At 37.4% G+C, this 18,599-nt stretch overlaps 1 protein-coding gene and 1 pseudogene across 1 annotated transcript; both read left to right on the top strand.

Annotated features, from left to right (window-relative positions):
• The first annotated feature begins 1,853 nt into the window (after positions 1–1,853).
• Positions 1,854–10,231, top strand: LOC141301568 (probable polypeptide N-acetylgalactosaminyltransferase 8). The gene is made up of 11 exons (XM_073831765.1): positions 1,854–2,029; positions 2,105–2,339; positions 4,167–4,333; positions 4,506–4,689; positions 4,780–4,977; positions 7,982–8,096; positions 8,189–8,374; positions 8,500–8,637; positions 8,768–8,863; positions 8,941–9,108; positions 9,190–10,231. The coding sequence occupies exons 1-11, from the start codon at positions 1,858–1,860 to the stop codon at positions 9,322–9,324; spliced, it is 1,794 nt and encodes a 597-aa protein (XP_073687866.1). The 5' UTR covers positions 1,854–1,857; the 3' UTR covers positions 9,325–10,231.
• A 2,737-nt stretch (positions 10,232–12,968) lies between these two features.
• LOC141301569 (probable polypeptide N-acetylgalactosaminyltransferase 8) lies at positions 12,969–18,042 on the top strand (annotated as a pseudogene).
• The last annotated feature ends 557 nt before the right edge of the window (positions 18,043–18,599 follow it).

Here is an 18,599-nt window from a genome sequence, read left to right as displayed (position 1 = left end):
AAAATTAATCACGCAATGCGATTTACTAACATTTACATTTGTCAAATTACTGGTATTCTGTTCATTATTTAATGCATAAAATGCGGTAATTTGCCCTGCTGTTGGTAGATTTTGGTCTGTGTTCTTTAATGTGTGCATTATCAGTAAATCACACAGAATTTTTACTTCCCATCCTCACTTTTATGGAACTGCACTCCAACTCCAATTTGCCCTGTTTAGTAAATCTGGCCCCTACAGAACAGAAATATTTATAACCCTCATTTGTAGTTCATACCTTTCTTTATTTAAATATTCTTTTTATTATGGTTTTTGCAAACACAAAAAACAAACAGTAACAGACAAACAGACCCTTCACATAACAAACATCTGTGCAATGTGTAAAATGAAGCACAAAAATAAGACAAAAAGGAGAATGGCGGTATACAAGACTAACATATCCAACAAAGAGTAATTACAATAATTGTGAATATTATAAATAAATAAAAAATATTGCTACCAATCTAAAATAATTGTGTACATCACTAATCCTTGTAGCTCAACAGAAAAGAAAAAACGGGTTCCCACATTTTGTCAAATTTTTCAGAGTTCCCAGAGATGGTGTATCTGATTCTTTCCAGGTGCAAAGTAGAAGTAAGTCCAGTTAACCAGTCAGAAAAGAGAGGCCTTACATTTTTCTTCCACAAAAGCAGAACAACTTTCTTAGCTACAACCATGCCATATTGGACAGGTAACCGTACCTTCGGATTAAGAGATTCAAGCAAATCTGACCAACCAAAAGTTGCTATCATTGGGTCGGGGAGTAGAACACAGTTATAGACCTTGGCAAAGAACTCGAATATTTCAAGCCAAAAATTCTGAATTTCTACACAAAACCAGAAAAGATGTGCCAGAGTACCCTCTGCAACTTTACATTTATCACATATGGGGGAGACGGAAGAATAGAATTTGCTAAGCTTAGTTTTAGAATAGTGAAGTCTGTGTAGTACCTTGTATTGAATAAGTTGATGTCTTGAATTTATAGAACATGAATAAACAGATAAGAGGCATTTATCCCAATCATTTTCAGTAACCTGAATGCCTAGGTCTTCTTCCCAAGCAGCTTTCAAATGAAGGGAAGAAAAGTTTGTTTCATCTTTAAAAGCATTAACAAATAAAGAGATTAGACCCCTAGCATCAGGAGAATTTGAAAACAAATCAAACATTTTGCATTCTAAGGAGAAAACCTCAAAATTTGAGATATTTATACGAACATAATGCCTGACCTGAAGATATCTGAAAAAATGAGAAGAAGGAAGGTTGAATCTCTCGCTGAGCTGGGAAAAGGAGGCAAAAGACTTATCAATGTATAGATTTTTAACACTGAGAATTCCTTTGCTTTGCCATTCCTTAAAAACTTTATCTGTAAGAGAGGGTTTAAATGCATGATTGTAACAAATAGGAGTAAGTGGGGAAGTTCATACCTTTCTTTATTGAGCAAAAGGCCATTGAAATCTTGTGTCGCCATCGTCATTACCGCTACCTGGATGCTGAGATTAGAGAGACAAAGCCTACTAAACAAGCTCAGACTGTTTATTCACTCCTCCACCTACAATTCCTTCTTGAACTGAGTCTCTGTAACTCTTAGGCCACAACTGTCCAATGGCAGTCCTCACGACCTCCAACATGCTGAGAACTGAGCATCCAGTCAGTTCCAGAGAGTTCTTACTCTCCCCAGGCCAAATGTATTCTCTTTACACTGCTTTGCAAAGCATGCTTAATCAGGGATTACTTTAACCACTCCCATACCAAAGTGAACTACTCCTTTGTTGGCATAAAGAACCAACATTTTTCCTGTAATGCCACAAAGACATTTTGAAAATGAAGATATCTGCAAGAGTCGGTGTGTTAGTTACTGGTGTTGTAATTTACAGTCTCGTGCACATGTCACTTATCAGTCAGGAGAGGAGTAATGAAAACAGGTTACAAAGGCGAGAAGATCCGGAGGTACTTCAGAGACTGAAGAGAATAGAAGATCAAGTTTATAAAATCGGTGAGTTTGTGCTCATTACATACATTTAGAAAAAAATGATCCCGTAGCATTATCTCAATATACTTCCATTTTCAGCCATAGAGGTCAAAAATCAACAAGTCAAAGACGCTGTCGTGGAATATAAATTTACAAAGAAAACTGAGGTTAAGAAGTTGTATCCAAATTCATATCTCTTTAAATCATGGGGAGCTGAACTCACAGAAGAAGAACAGATGGAAGCAGAGAGGCTGTTTAAGGAGTTTGGATACAATGTGTTCCTCAGTAACAGATTACCATTGAACAGAACAATCCCTGATACTCGAGACATCAGGTAACTGCCTTACAAAATGTTTCAAATGTAATTTTTTAAAAAAAAATTTATATTTCCCTAAAGGGCAAAGCTGATTTTTTTTGAAGTGTCACACCCTTACTTCATTTAAGTTTTACAAACAAGTTTTACAAACATTTTCATTTAATTTATTCAAAATAAATGTTTAGTCAGGTCAACACAATTTAGTTAGTTTAGGTGAAATAAATGTAATCCAGAATGTTCAATTTAACTTCATTACGATTTTCTCATGTGGGACAAAATCTTGTTTAAATGTGTTTACTAAAGCTCAATTAGTTTTCTTAGGTTTAGACCAGCAGCTGTGTTTATTACGAAACACAATGCAAATAACAGTTTCGGTACTAATATTAGCACAGTCATTAATTATTGGGTGCCCACAGCCTAACCACAGGCAACACAATTCTGCATTATCGCAACCACAAAATTTACAAAACAAAGAACTATACTGTTTTCAGTTCTTACCCTTTTGATGAAGCTCCAACAAACATGATGGCACAGATTCAACAAAATATAGTTACACCTTTTTTTAAGAATCGTTGCAATGGCAACACTTCTTCATTAAAGGAGTAGTTCACTTTCAGAACAAAAATGTATAGATAATCCAAGATGTAAGGAAATGCAAGTCGTAAGGAAATTATGTTTTTTGAGGAAAACGTTTCAGGATTTTTCTCCATAAAGTGGACTTCTATGGTGCCCCCGAGTTTGAACTTCCAAAATGCAGCTTCAAAGGGCTCTAAACGATCCCAGCCGAGGAAAGAAGGGTCTTATAGCAAAACGATCAGTTATTTAAAAAAATACAATTTATATACTTTTTAACCTCAAATGCTCATCTTCTCTAGCTCTGTGTATACTCTGTGTAGAGATTAAAAAGTATATAAATTGTAAATGTTTTTAGAAAATAACTAAATCATATCTTCCTCAGCTGGGATCATTTAGAGCCCTTTGAAGCTGCATTTAAACTGCATTTTGGTCCATTATATGGAGAGAAATCCTAAACTGTTTTGTTCAGTCTTTACGACTGAAAAAAGAAAGACATGAACATCTTGGATGACAAGGGGGTGAGTACATTATCTGGAATAGTTCTGAAAGTGAACTACTCCTTGAAATAACATCGACACCAAATATTTACCCACTGGTTTTTTGTAATTGTTGAGTGTAGCACAACCCTGCCCTGCCCTATCAAAATATATCAGGTTGTAAATGATAAAGTGGCTTGAAAAAAACTAACATTGCTTCAAATGGATGGACTACCCTACAATATCATGCACTATAAGGTTGATTTTCTCTGCGCAGTGTATACAGTGAAGACAATAAAATCATAAAATAATTCCATCCATAAAAGAAAATAACAGTGCAGTAAAATGTGAAAATGACCCTCAATTCTGATTGTTTGATTGGAATGTTGTTCCAGGATCAACAAGGATGTTGATCCAGGAACATTTTGTAAATGACAAATTTGATTCATGCTGGCTGTCATATGTTATTGACTTGAGAGTCCAAATCATTTCTTGCATGATAAAGCCTATTAGAATGCAGTTAGAATGTCTCTATAATTCAAATAATGAAAGAAAAAGCTTTTTCTGTTTTTGTTAAAAATGTTTACTAATTATATTGTGATCATATGTAATCAGTAATATAGTGAATAGTGAATTTTGTCTTTGTGGAGACATGTTTTAGGTCCCTATGAGGAAACTCCTATCTTATAAATCATACAGAACTGAATAGAAACCTAAAATAGCACAATGTTTTGTGTGAGGGGTAGAGTTAGGGTAAGGGGAAAAAAAACAGTGTGTGCATATGTGTGTGCAGGTGTGCTGCAAAGATCTACCCTAAGGACCTGCCAACAATTAGTGTGGTTTTGATCTATTTTAACGAGGCTCTGTCAGTCATTAAAAGAGCAATCTTCAGCATCATTGACAAAACTCCTGCTCATCTGCTAAAGGAGATCATCCTGGTAGACGACCACAGCTCGAATGGTTGGTTTTACCTTTTTTTCTGAATAGTTTTTTATTATGTGTAAAACACAAATCTGAGGTTTATAAAGAAAAGTAAACTTAATTAAGAAATAGAAAAACACTGTAAAAAAATGTTTAAACAGTGACAATTAAATATTATAACACTTTATACTATTTTTGTTTTTCTTGACAGAGGATCTGCATTTGGCTTTATATGAATATATTGATTTAATTAATAAAGACAAACCTGGCTTAATCAAGAAAGTGAGACACAAACAGCAGATGGGCCTTGCCAAGGCAAGAGTCTCAGGCTGGGAAGCAGCCACAGGTCAGGTGGTAGCCGTTCTGGATGCACACATTGAAGTTCATAAGCAATGGTAAGCACTACCACAGTCTGACTATAATATTAAGAGAGACTTAATATCTTTCCTAAATATACACTAAATTTGACTGCTGTATTGTTCTAGGGCAGAACCACTACTTGCACGAATCAAAGCAGACAGGACAGTAGTGCTGTCACCAGTATTTGACAATGTGCTTTTTGACACACTCGAGGTTAAGAAGTATTATTCTGCCGCTCATGCATTCGACTGGAACCTTTGGTGCATGTATGAGTCCTTCCGGCCAGAATGGTACAAAAACAACGACCCAACAGAACCAGGGAAGTAAGTGGTGTAACTTTTTCATCTATTTAAACTTCACTTTAAATCCTTTATTTTAAATGCCCCCGGAATGTGACACAAAGAGAAAATAAAAATTTCTGCATAGTGCACCTGTCACAAAGCAAGCTCAAATATGAGGAAGTGTCGGATCCAAATGCAATACTTTAATAGATAAACAAGAATCCAAGAACAAAAATGAATAAGGTGGATACGGCAGCCTTGGGTGAGGCCAGAAAACCAAGGCAGAGCTGGGAGTTCAAAGCAGGGCGAAGCCAGCATAGAAGAGGGCCAGAGCAGAGCTGGAGGAGTTGGAGACCAGAGCAGAACCAGTGGAGCAGGAAGCCAAGGTAGAGCTGGTAGAGCAGAGGGCCACTAGGTTGGAGCGATCAGGGCTGGAGACCACCACAATAGAGCAGGAGAAACTGATGACCAGTACAGCAGAGAAGAACGAGCTTGAAAACACAAAGGCAGAGCACGTGGAACTAAAGACCGCCTCAGAGCAGAAAGTGCAGAAGACCACAAAAGTGGAGCCAGAGACCAGAGTGGAGCAGAAAGCCACAGTGGAGTTGATGGGGCTGGAGAACAAGGTTGGCGCAGTAGAGCTGGAGACCACCAGTGCAGAACTGAATCAGAGAGCACAGAGTTTTTATTGATGGCCTCAATGGCAATGACAGGGAGCTCATGGAGTTCAAAGTTGGCCTCCTTGGCCATGACAGGACATGCCGAGGATTCAGAGATGACCTCCTTGTCCATTTCAGAGCAGACAGAGAGTTTAGGGAGAGCTGGAGCAGATGCCATCACCTTGGGAGGAGCAGAAGAAGTGTGTTCAGCCCAAAAACACAAGGCGACGGCAGTAGGACTTCCAGGACCCCCAGACTTCAGACCTCTGGGATCACCAGACTTGGGAGAGGCGCATAGGCGACATAACTACAAACTGACTACAAAGACACACTAGACAGAAAGCAACTTAAAAGTACACATACAAAACAGGGAAGCTGTGACAGAAATTTAAACGAGTCTCCAGTAACACAATGGTGCTAATAAATTAATCAGTGTTTTTGAACAAAAAGTTTCAGACTTAACATTATGACCACTGACAGGTAAAGCGAATAACACTGATTATCTTGTCATCAAGGGACCTGTTAATGGGTGGGATATATTTGGCAGAAAGTGAACAAAAAATGGAAAAATGGACAAGCGTAAGGATTTGAGAGTGTTTGACTGGGTCTGAGCGTCTCCAAAACCGCAGCTCTTGTGGGGTGGTTCCAATCTGCAGAGGTCAGTATCTATCAAAAGTGGTCCAAGGAAGGAACAGTGGTGAACCGGCAACAGGGTCATGGGCGGCCAGGGCTCATTGATGCACGTGGGGAGTGATAACTGGCTTGTATGGTCCGATCTAACGGACAAGCTACTGTAATTCAAGTTAATGCTGGTTCTAATGGAAAGGTGTCAGAATACACAGTGCTTCGCAGTTTGTTATGTATAGGGCTTCATAGTCTCAGACCAGTCAGGGTGCCCATGCTGACCCCTGTCCACCACCCGAAAACGCCAACAGTGGGCACATGAGCATCAGAACTGGACCACAGAGTGGCCTGGTCTGATGAATCATGTTTTCTTTTACATCAAATGGATGGCACCAGGATTCACTATGGGAAAAAGGCAAGCCAGCGGAGACGACTTGATGCTTTGGGCAATGTTCAGCTGGGAAACCTTGGGACTTGCCATCCATGTGGATGTTACTTTGACACGTACCACCTAGCATTGTTGCAGACCATGCACACTTTTTCATGTAAATGGTATTCTCTGGTGGCTGTGGCCTGTTTCAGCAGGATAACGCACCCTGCCACAAAGCAAAAATGGTTCAGGAATGCAGTGTTGGGCAAGCTACTTAAAATGTGGTGAGGTAAGACAGCCGTTACTCTACATTAAATGAAGCTTGGAAATGTAGTGAGCTAAGCTACAGCAACATGGCAAAAGTAGTTTACTACATCTAAGTTTTTTGTTTTATATGTTATTTTTATATTGAACCAACTTCAAGTCAATGTTGTCTCAGTGATCAATAAAACTGTCATTCAAACAGACAGGCAGGCATAATTGTGCAACTATTAATTTAACAACTGTTCCAATCCAATGTGGTCACAAAAACAAACATAACAAATGACAAAAGGTGTCGGGAGTGTGTGTTTTGTTATCTGAATGCGTATGATGTATGTAACTCAACGCAGCTCAAACCACTAACACTAAACAGCTGTGGATCATTCAGGTAACAACACAGTATTAAAATCAAGTGTATGTAAACTTTTGAACGGTCATTTTTATAAATCAAACTATTATTTTCTCTTGTGGACTATATGTAAACATTTTTTATGTGAAATATCTTACTCAGGTCAGTACTAAATAAACAATAACGTGCGATTTCTGAATTGTGTTTGAGTTTCAGAAATGATTGGGAAAAGGTAGCTTGTGTGGATGCTACTGCACTACTTGATTAATAAAAGAGCTTCGCTACTAAAAAGCTATTTGATTCCCCTGATCTCAATCCAATTGAGCATCTCTGGGATGTGCTGAACAAACAAGTCCAATCCATGGAGGCCCCACCTCACAATTTACATGACTTAAAGGATCTGCAGCTAAAATCTTAGTCCCAGATACCACAGCACACCTTCAGGGGTTTAGTCAAGTCCATGCCTCGATGGGTCAGGGCTGTTTTGGCAGGGGAACCAACACAATATTAGGAAGGTGGTCATAATGTTATGCCTGATTGTTGAATTTAAATATGGTTATTTTGTTCCTAAATAAATCAGTATTTTTGAAAAATTGGTTGAGTGAACAATGCAACATTAACTCACTCATAATGACAGTCATGTGTCAGGAATAGAACTAACTGTTGTATAATGCAGAAGATGTAAAATATTGCCATACTTAATTTGATTAATTAAGTTTACAGTTACTTTGCGGGTTATGATTCGATTTAAGTACAATATATACATTTTTTTCACATTGTTAGGAGTCCCTCTGTCATGGGTATTTTTGTCGCTGATCGTCAATTCCTGGGAGAAATTGGAGTTTTGGACGAAGGAATGACAATTTATGGGGGTGAAAATGTTGAATTGGGAATACGTGTAAGTTGCACATTGTGGCTCCAAAATTTAGCATACAATACAATAAAAAAAATAAAATTTTGTCAAAATCTGATATTTAATTAATATATCAGGTCTGGCTCTGCGGTGGGAGTATTGAAGTGGTGCCGTGTTCAAAGATCGCACACATTGAAAGAGCACATAAGCCATACTCACCAGATCTCAGCAAACCCATGATTCGAAACGCCCTGAGAGTGGCTGAAATCTGGATGGATGAGTATAAGTCAAATGTGAAGATTGCCTGGAATCTCCCTATAAAGGTAGGTGAAATAGTAAATGTTGTTTTAAGGTTAGCTGAAGATAAGTTGAATATTAACAGTTTTGTTTTTTATAGCTAATAATTTCATTGATTCTCATATCACCCTGGAACTGTTCTTTTTTCTAGGATCATGGGATTGATATTGGTGATGTGACTGAAAGAAAACAGTTACGAGAGAAACTCAAATGTAAGCCCTTTAAATGGTATCTGGAAAATGTGTATCCTCTCCTAGACAGCTGGAAAGACATAATTGGTTATGGTGCGGTAAGAAACAAAGATGCTCAAAGTCTTCTGACATACAAAACTTCACTCCAAAGAGAGGATTAATAAAGTTTACTAGATAGTTGGTCCATCTTAACTAGTTATCTCTGCTGCTGTTGTATTCTCATGACAGCTGAAAAATGATCTTAAAGAAAACGTCTGTATTGATCAAGGACCTGTTCCTGGAAGTGTACCTATTCTGTACGGGTGTCACTGCTATGACCCTCAGGTACTGTATTTCAGTTTAAACCTTTGCTTTGAGTAACCACATCCAAGAAGCACTTTTCATTTGACTCTATCTTACAGCATTGTTATTACAATCGTAAAGGAGAGATCTACATTGGAGGCATCAAATCTCACACGTATAACTCTAACCGTTGTCTAACGGATCCTGGTAGTGGAAATACACCGGCGTTACATGACTGTAGAAATGCCAAGGAAAAAGGATTGAGTATATACTGGGACTTTTCTCAGGTAGGGTCCTGATTACAATTATAATTTGAGCATTGAGATCATCTGTGAAAATTAATTTCCAATTACATGTTGTAATTTTAGGGAAATGCAATAAGAAACAGAAAGACAAACCGATGTCTTGAGATCAGCCAAGGAGAGAATTCTGACTATCATCTTATTTTGCAAACTTGCACAGGACAAAACTGGACAATACAACATGTTGTCAAAGACTTTTAAAAGAAGTAAACACTGTAAAGAAAGTAAATGTAGAGAATCAAAATGTTCTTGTTCTTAAAATGTGAATTAGACTATTCTTTTCTACTTGTCTCAAATGCCTCGATTTGAAATCAAGGTAATTGTGATGTCACAATCTCCCTCAACATGCCTCTATAGGGATAGTTCACCCAAAAATGAAAATTATACCAAGGTTTACTCACCCTCAAGCCATGCTAGGTCTATATGACTTTCTTCTTTCAGACAAATACAATCAGAATAATACATATAAAAAATATCCTGGTTAATAAAGGTCTTTTAAAGTGAATCAACACCACACTTTCATGAACGCCTGTGCAACAGATATCAGAAATTAGAGATTAAGGTTTAAATATGGATATTTTTCTTACACAAATGCATCAATTCACTTCAGAAGGCCTTTATTAATCCTCCTTAAATCCTTATTGAAGGATCTAAGGATTCTTTGTAATCATTTAATCATTTAACCATTTATATACTCATTTTGTTGATTCAATCATTGATCAGTCATTTTATATTTTATATAATTTTTCCATAGTTGAATCTTATAGTTGTGTGGTTTCAAGGGATTGTCTTCAGAGATAAGTAAGAGATAAGAGAATGTCTCCATTTAAAGGTTTTTAATGTCATAGGGCAATGTTTTTCTTTTTGGAGTTGTGCTGGACAGACAAAGTCTGAGCAATGAAACAAGTTTAATCAATAATCTTTAAAGGGATATTGTAGTTCATTGTTGGGCAACATTTTCTGTTTTCATGTCCTTATAGAGGGTTTGCACTTACGTCACAGTTTGGTCAGTTATGTACTGGCTTCGGATCCAGCAAGCTAAACACTTCTACTCAATAAACGGATTTGACACCAGGAAGTCGTAGTTCAGATGATTTACTGAGTAAAATGTGTAAAACTGTAAAATAAAACAAAAAGATTGTATAAATAAACTGTTACATTACAAATGTTGAGTCCAATTTTATCCAACATGCAACATGTTTACAGAGTAAAAATGCTTAAGCAGTTCAAATATATTATAATACAGAATTACGTTTACAATCACGTATTATGAAAATTACTATTTCCACATGTAGTCCTTGATAAACATACAGAATAACATAAATCAACGATAATCAAAATTTACTTACATGTAGTGCTTCGTTAAGTGCTGTTAATAAGTTGGAATGATGCATCAACATAAAAATGCGCTACCATGTGCTGTGCATGCTATTCTTCTGAACCCGGAAACTGAATAACATAAATTCAAGCGGTATAAGAATACAAAATGACCAGCAGGAGGAGCAAAAATGCTAAAACAGGCAGAGCCAGAACAACTTACCTGGATACACGGCCATACTGACCATACTACTCGGATGTAAACAATAGCATGGTTTGCATGGTAAATGTAGGCTACTACTGAATAAGTTGTTCTGCTAATTTATGCTGTCTAAACCACGAAAAAAAAAAACGTGTGGATGCTGCTAAATCATATAGAGAAGGACTTAGTAAGCAGGAAAGGGATGACAAACTAAAATTAATAGTCGGTAAAGATACGTACAAGCAGTATTAATTAAGATATTTGCCCAATTTCACCTACCTGACTGGAAATTATAAGAACGAATGTTGTCAAGATTGCTGCTTCAGTTTAGCCAACGACAAACATATTTGTTCCTCAGACATTTTTTTTTTTTTTTTTGCATTCTTCTCCTTGATTTATTATAACTTTTGGCAGTCTATAGTATTCCAAATGTTTTTCCCGGTTCAACCGATTAGTACAGCCCAAAACATTTTCAACAGCAATAATCAGCAAAATACGCGAGTTTCATTCGGTTTAGTGGCATTGTTTACGCTCAGTGCCGCCAATATGGCCAATTGATGACGTGTCGTGAACCTTCCCAGGAGTGGCCGGACGACTAAAATTACCCCAAGGGCGCAGCGACGACTCATCAAAGAGGTCACAAAAGACCCCACAACAACATCTAAAAAACTGCAGGCCTCTCTGGCCTCAGTTAAGGTCAGTTTTCATGTCAGTGTTCATGACTACACCATAAGAAAGAGACTGGGCAAAAATGAGTTCCAAGACGAAAACCACTGCTGAGCAAAAAGAACATAAAGGCTCATCTCAGTTTTGCTGGAAAACATCTTGATGATCCCCAAGACTTGAACTTTTTGGAAGGTGTGTGTCCCATTACATCTGGGGTAAAAGTAACACAGCATTTCATAAAAAGAACATCATACCAACAGTAAAATATGGTGGTGGTAGTGTGATAATCTGGGGCTGTTTTGCTGCTTCTGGACCTGGAAGACTTGCTGTGATAAATGGAACCATGAATTCTGCTGTCTTTTTTTTTTTAAAGATTTATTTTTTGGCATTTTTGCCTTTATTATGAACGAAGTGGGAGAGAGATGGGGGGTGGGATCGGGAAAGGTCCTCAAGTTGGGATTCGAACACGGGACGCCCGGAGCGCAACGGCGCTGTATGTCGACGCGCTGCCCACAAGGCTATCGGCGCCGAAATGAATTCTGCTGTTTACCAAAAAATCCTGAAATACAATGTCTGGCCATCTGTTTGTGACCTCAAGCTGAAGCAAACATGGGTTCTGCAGCAGGACAATGATCCAAAACACACCAGCAAATCCACCTTTGAATGGCAGAAGAAAAACCAAAATGGGCAAGTCAAAGTCCTGACCTGAATCCTATTAAGATGCTGTGGCATGACCTTAAAAAGGCGGTTCATGCTTGAAAACTTCATTCAAAAACTGCATGTTGTGTTTACTTGTGTTATCTTTGATTAATATTTAAATTTGTGTGATGATCTTAAACATTAAAGTGTGACAAACATGCAAAAAACAAACAAAAAAAAATCAGAAAGGGGGCCAACACTTTTTCACACCACTTTATATATACAGTATAATAAAGGACGTCAGTGGCTCTCAAACCTTTCCTGCTATGCCCCTTTTCAGAAGCTGAAACAACCCCCCATTCCACAATTATTATCAGTTATTAACAATAATAATAATAATATTCGAAGCACCTGCTTTATAAAGGTCCATTAAATCTGTGTTACATTTACCCTAAGTTGCTCTGTTGGGAATGTGCTCACCATAATTGATTTGGAGTTGCAACACAGTAAATCCACCAACGTATCTTATAGCGTCCAATAAGGTCGACTTCCTGCAGACTCTAACACGCCACCTTTGAATTTATAACCTACATGACCTCAAGCTCCCACGCATATAACATTCACCTGCATGTGTCTTAGACTGAAGAATTCAACTCTTTTTAGGTTGTCATCTGAAATTGTTGCATACATACAGCTTACCCCTTAGCAGTTCATTCTTAGGGATACCAAATGAGAAATTTTCCCTACCAAAATGCTGTATCGATGTATTTACTGCTGCTATATTTCTTGAATCCTCAACAGATCTTGAGATTGGTAGAAACCCAGACAAGGTCTGAATGTGAGTGTGTGAGAGTATAAATATATATATATAAATACAAACTGTGAGTGTGTGAGAGCACTAGAAGGAATTACGGCCTGTATGGCCCTTTATTGCTAAAAAATCAGCAACATTTTAACCACTCCCATATCTCAAGTCAGAGGTTTGTTGCGAAATCAATGTACACCTTTGTTGACTTGTCAACCTTATGTACAGGCGTTCGTACATCTTGGCCACATTTTAAAAATGAAGATTGCTGCAAGAGTCATGTGTGTGTTAGGTATTGGTGTTGTAGTTTACAGTCTCATGTCCATGTCATTTACCAGTCAGGAGAGGAGTAATGACAACAGGTTACAAAGGCGAGAAGATCTGGAGGTTCTCAGAAGACTGGAGATAATTGAAAATCAAGTTAATAAAATAGGTGAGTTTGTGCTTATTACATACATTTTGAGAACATTATTAATAGTTTTTCATTAGATTAATACTTATATACTTTCATTTTCAGCTAAATTTATAGAGGTCAAAAATCAAAAAGTCAAAGAGGCTGTTGTGGAACATAAAATTATTGAAAAAAAGACAATTAAGGTTAAGAAGTTGTATCCAGAATCGCCTCTTTTCAGTTCATGGGGAGATGAACTCACAAAAGAGGAACAGATGGAAGCAGAGAAGCAGTTTCAGAAGTTCGGATACAATGTGTTCCTCAGTAACAGATTACCATTGAACAGAACAATCCCTGATACTCGACACATCAGGTAACTGCTTTACAACTGTTTTCTAGTTATATATATATTTTCTGATACATACTGTACATGCAGATGTACTGTGAAGATCTACCGGAAGGACCTGCCAACCATTAGTGTGATTCTGATCTATTTTAACGAGGCTCTGTCAGTCATTAAAAGGGCAATCTGCAGCATAATTGACAAAACTCCTGCTCATCTGCTAAAGGAGATCATCCTGGTAGACGACCACAGCTCGATTGGTTAGTTTTATCTTAAATATTTGATACTTACTGTATTTGAGAGCTCTTTAATATAACAGTTTATTATATTTGTTTATTTCTTGACAGAGGATCTGCATTTGGCTCTAGATAAATACATTTATCTGATTAATAAAGACAAACCTGGCTTGATCAAGAAAGTGAGACACAAACAGCAGATGGGCCTTGCCAAGGCAAGAGTCTCAGGCTGGGAAGCGGCCACAGGTCAGGTGGTAGCCATTCTGGATGCACACATTGAAGTTCATAAGGAATGGTAAACACTACCACAGTCTGAGAATGATAATAAGAAGGATTTAATATCTTTCCCAAATATACATTTGACTGCTGTATTGTTCTAGGGCAGAGCCACTACTTGCACGAATCAAAGCAGACAGGACAGTAGTGCTGTCACCAGTGTTCGACAAAGTGCTTTTTGACACACTGGAGGTTACTGAGTATATTGCTTATGCTCATGGGTTTGACTGGAACCTTTGGTGCATGTATGAGTCCTTCCGGCCAGAATGGTACAAAATCAACGACCCATCCGAACCAGGGAAGTAAGTGGTGTACATTTTCACTATTTTTAATCACCTCACGATCAACCTTGACAAATCCCAAAACAATTCTGTCAATAAATGCTTATTCAGTTTCTAAATAATACAGTTTATTATATTGATTTAATTTGAAGGAATCGATTGAGCGAATGAGTGAATGATGCAACATTTATAAAGACGGTTGATTATTTGGTTCCTGAATGATTCTGTTTTCTGAATGAATTAGTTAAATGAACCATGCATATTTTGTGCTTATTTCATTCCTCAATAAATCTTGTTTTTGAGCGAATCATTTAAAGGCACAGTATGTAACTTTTCAAGTCAGAACTGCGGTGAAACATACAAAACCATATGTACATTTATCTGTTTGAGCGCCACTCAGTAGATATATCGAATATGTCACAAAACGTACATGGCGGTGCGTATTTTACTCGTTTACTTCCTCTTGTTTACCAGTTTTGTTCTGCAACCACTATGCGCATGCAGCTTCAAGTGATATAACTGTGACGTCTACTCTAAATTCTATTAAACCCTCTTTGGTGTTTCAATGTTTTCTACAAAATAAAACCCAAAATTGAGGGTGTATGGGGTCAATGACAATGACAAAGAACAGGACATTAGTTAAAACGCTAATTCTCTGGATTTAAACATGCTTGGAAAAATTTGGGATAATGTAAGTACTCAAGTCAGAAAATATATAACACTGTTCTGATGGTTTTGGGATATTTTAATTTAAAAAAATGTACATATTGTGCCTTTAAGTGAACAATTAATTGCTTATTTTATTCCTAAGTGAACCAGTGTTTTTTGTTTTGTTTTTACTTTTTTTTTTTTAAATGATTTTTTTTAAATGATTTTTAAAATGAGATGTTTATTTAATTCCTCAACAGTTTAACTCACTTATGAGTCATTTGTTATCAGGGTGGAAACAAAAGTTACTGCCGCATAATATGTAAACTATTACCATACTTTATTGGATATATGTATAAGCTACAGTTTGCAGTTTATGATTTGTTTGAAGTAGAATGTATATGTAGTTTAATTTTTCTGCATTGTTAGGAGTCCCTCAATTATGGGTATTTTTGTTGCTGATCGTCAGTTCCTGGGAGAAATTGGAGTTTTGGACGAAGGAATGAAAATGTATGGGGGTGAAAATGTTGAACTTGCAATACATGTAAGTCATTACTGCATATCAATGTGCCAAAAGAATGCATATAATATGTAAAAAGTACTTTGACATATATATTTATATCAGGTCTGGCTCTGCGGTGGGAGTATTGAAGTGGTGCCATGTTCAAGGATTGCGCACACATTGAAAGAGCATACAAGCCATATTCACCAGATCTCAGCAAAGCTATGATTCGAAACGCCCTGAGAGTGGCTGAAATCTGGATGGATGAATATAAATCAAATGTGAAGATTGCCTGGAATCTCCCTCTAAAGGTAAGAGGAAGAAAAACTGCATATTACCATTCTTGTTTATAGCTATTAATTTTACTGATTCTCATATCAGCCTGGACCTGATTTTTTTTCTCTCTAGGATCATGGGATTGATATTGGTGATGTGACTGAAAGAAAACAGTTACGAGAGAAACTCAATTGTAAACCCTTTAAATGGTATCTGGAAAATGTGTATCCTCTCCTAGACAGCTGGAAAGACATAATGGGTTATCGTGCGGTAAGCAACAATATATAGTCATAGTTGCTCAAAGTCTTTTGACACAGTTCCCCTCCAAAGTTGAGATGAATAAAGTGTATAGTTGTGTACAGCTGGTACATGTAAACTAGTCATCCCTAAACTGCCATTGTTTTTTTTCTCATGACAGCTGAAGAATGACATTCAGGAAGATACTGCATTGATCAAGGACCTGTTCCTGGAAGTGTACCTATTCTGTATGAATGTCATTACTATGACCCTCAGGTACCGTATCTAAGTGTAATCTTTTGCTCCCCATAGCTATGTCCAAAAAGAACTCTTCATTTGACTATCTCTTACAGCACTGTTATTATAATCGTAAAGGAGAGATCTACATGTACATTGGAGGCATCAAATCTCACACATATAACTCAAACCGTTGTCTAATGGATCCTGGCAGTGGAAATACACCGGCGTTACATGACTGCAAAAATGCAGAGGAGAAAGGATTGAGTATATACTGGGACTTTTCTCAGGTTGGGTTCTGCTGTGTATTTTATTGATATTGTAAGGAGTAAAATTATCTCCTCATGGAATTAAAATACAGGATGAACAGATGGCATGCAACAAAACAATAAAACTAATCTGGAGAAGAGATCTTCAAATAGAGCAAACAACCCCACCCTGACCTACCCCTATACCCGTAATTCTGCGTCCAGGACAGATCATACCGAAGTACCAATGGATGGACCATGGGGAACACCATTAGGGCTTCCGATTTCTGACTGTCACTGGATGCAGAATTACGGAAATACCACACTGCAATTTAATCTACTAGAAATAATGATTCTGAGAAATTGCAGAATAAGTCAAATATAACATTTTTATGTGTCAGGTAAAATTGTATCATGCCAATTACACAATTAAACTATGAGAATCCAATTTAATTTCAATTTAGATAAATATATAACATCATTCACTCAAAGATGGATCACAAAAGTGAGAGATGCATACCTGACTATCAGAGAGAAACACTGCAGCATGAGAGAGACCCGGAGGTTTCGCTCCAGAGACTCTTGCATACACAGTGGGGGGTTTTCTGGCTACAGAGTCCCAAAGTAGTGTTTTGTCACTTGCCTTATATACCAGACCAGAACAAACAAATCTTCCAATCAGTTGTAAAAACACAAAGACCTTTTGGTTTGTCAGGAGATCTCGCGGGCCAGGGTCGCACCTGGTTGGAGGTTCTTATCTGCCCCTAAGGGGAAAACACACACCTTAGCAGCAAACCCAATTCTATGGAAGTTTTCAATCTTTCTCATAGTATATGTGACTGCTATGAAATTGAGGCCCTTTTACCAATCGCACAGAGAACTTTAGAATGATACCAAACATGAAGGGGAAAAACAATATATTCACAAGATATAACGTGGATCTTCTTAGTGACTTTCAGCAAAAGCTTTTAGGGAGAGAGGTGTGAGAGTGAGAGGCAGGGAATTCAAATAAGAGAAGGGGGTAGGTCAGGGTGGGGTTGTTTGCTCTCTTTGACGATCTCTTCTCCAGATTAGTTTTATTGTTTTGTTGCATGCCATCTGTTCGTCCTGTATTCTAATTCCATGAGGAGATAATTTCACTCCTTACAATATGTTACTAAATGTGTGGCTATTCTGTATTGTCATATATATTTTTAGTATTGTTACAATCAGTAAAAATTAATTTTCTGGTTTCGGTTTTATTTTTAGGGAAATGCAATAAGAAACAAAAACACAAATCGATGTCTTGAGATCGGCCAAGGAGAGGATTCTTACTATCGTCTCATTTTGCAAACTTGCACAGGACAAAAATGGACAATACAACATGTCGTCAAAGACTTTTAAAAGGAAATTTCAGAGAAGTGGAAAAAACTTGGTGTTATGTATAAATGTGTAAATACATTTTAGTGTTTACAACACTATGTTCTAAATGTGTCCTTTTGGATAATCAAATAAAGCAATAAGCCCCAAGAAGTCATGGTTTACAGTGAATTTATAACAGCTAAGGGGCATTGTAAAATTCAACACACTTGCGGTCATCACCCTCACTTGGAACACTTGGGCCAAATACAGGAAATACTTCATGTACAGTCATGTGAAAAAGTTAGGACACCCTATTGAATTTCATGGTTTTCTGTACTAGGACATAATAAAAAAATTATCTGGTCCTTGGCAGGTCTTAAATTTTGGAAAATAAATCCTCAGATAAACATCATCACATGACATATCACACAGTGTCATTATTTATTTTTTTAAAATACAGCGAAGAGGGAAAGGCCATGTGTGACAAAGTTAGGACATCCTATGAGTCAATTGCCTATAGACCCACTTTTAGCAGCAATATCTTGAAGCATTCATTTTCTGCATGACTTTATCAGTCTCTCACATCATTCTGGAGGAATTTTGGATCACTCTTCGTTTCAATGTTGCTCCAGTTTATTAAGGTTTGTGGGCATTTGCTTATGCACAGCTCTCACCACAGCGTTTGAGTCAGGATAAGCTCTGGACTTGGAATCTGTTCTAGATTTGCTGCTGTGCTTAGAATCACATTTGACTCGAGAATACTTTGATGTACAGAGGAGTTCATGGCCAACTCGATGACTGTGAGGTGCCCAGGTCCTGTGGCTACAAAAC

Source organism: Garra rufa, chromosome 25 (assembly GCF_049309525.1).
Source record: "Garra rufa chromosome 25, GarRuf1.0, whole genome shotgun sequence".
NCBI lineage: Eukaryota > Metazoa > Chordata > Actinopteri > Cypriniformes > Cyprinidae > Garra > Garra rufa.
Note: the sequence above shows the minus strand (reverse complement) of the source record. Positions and strands in the feature narration are given on the sequence as shown.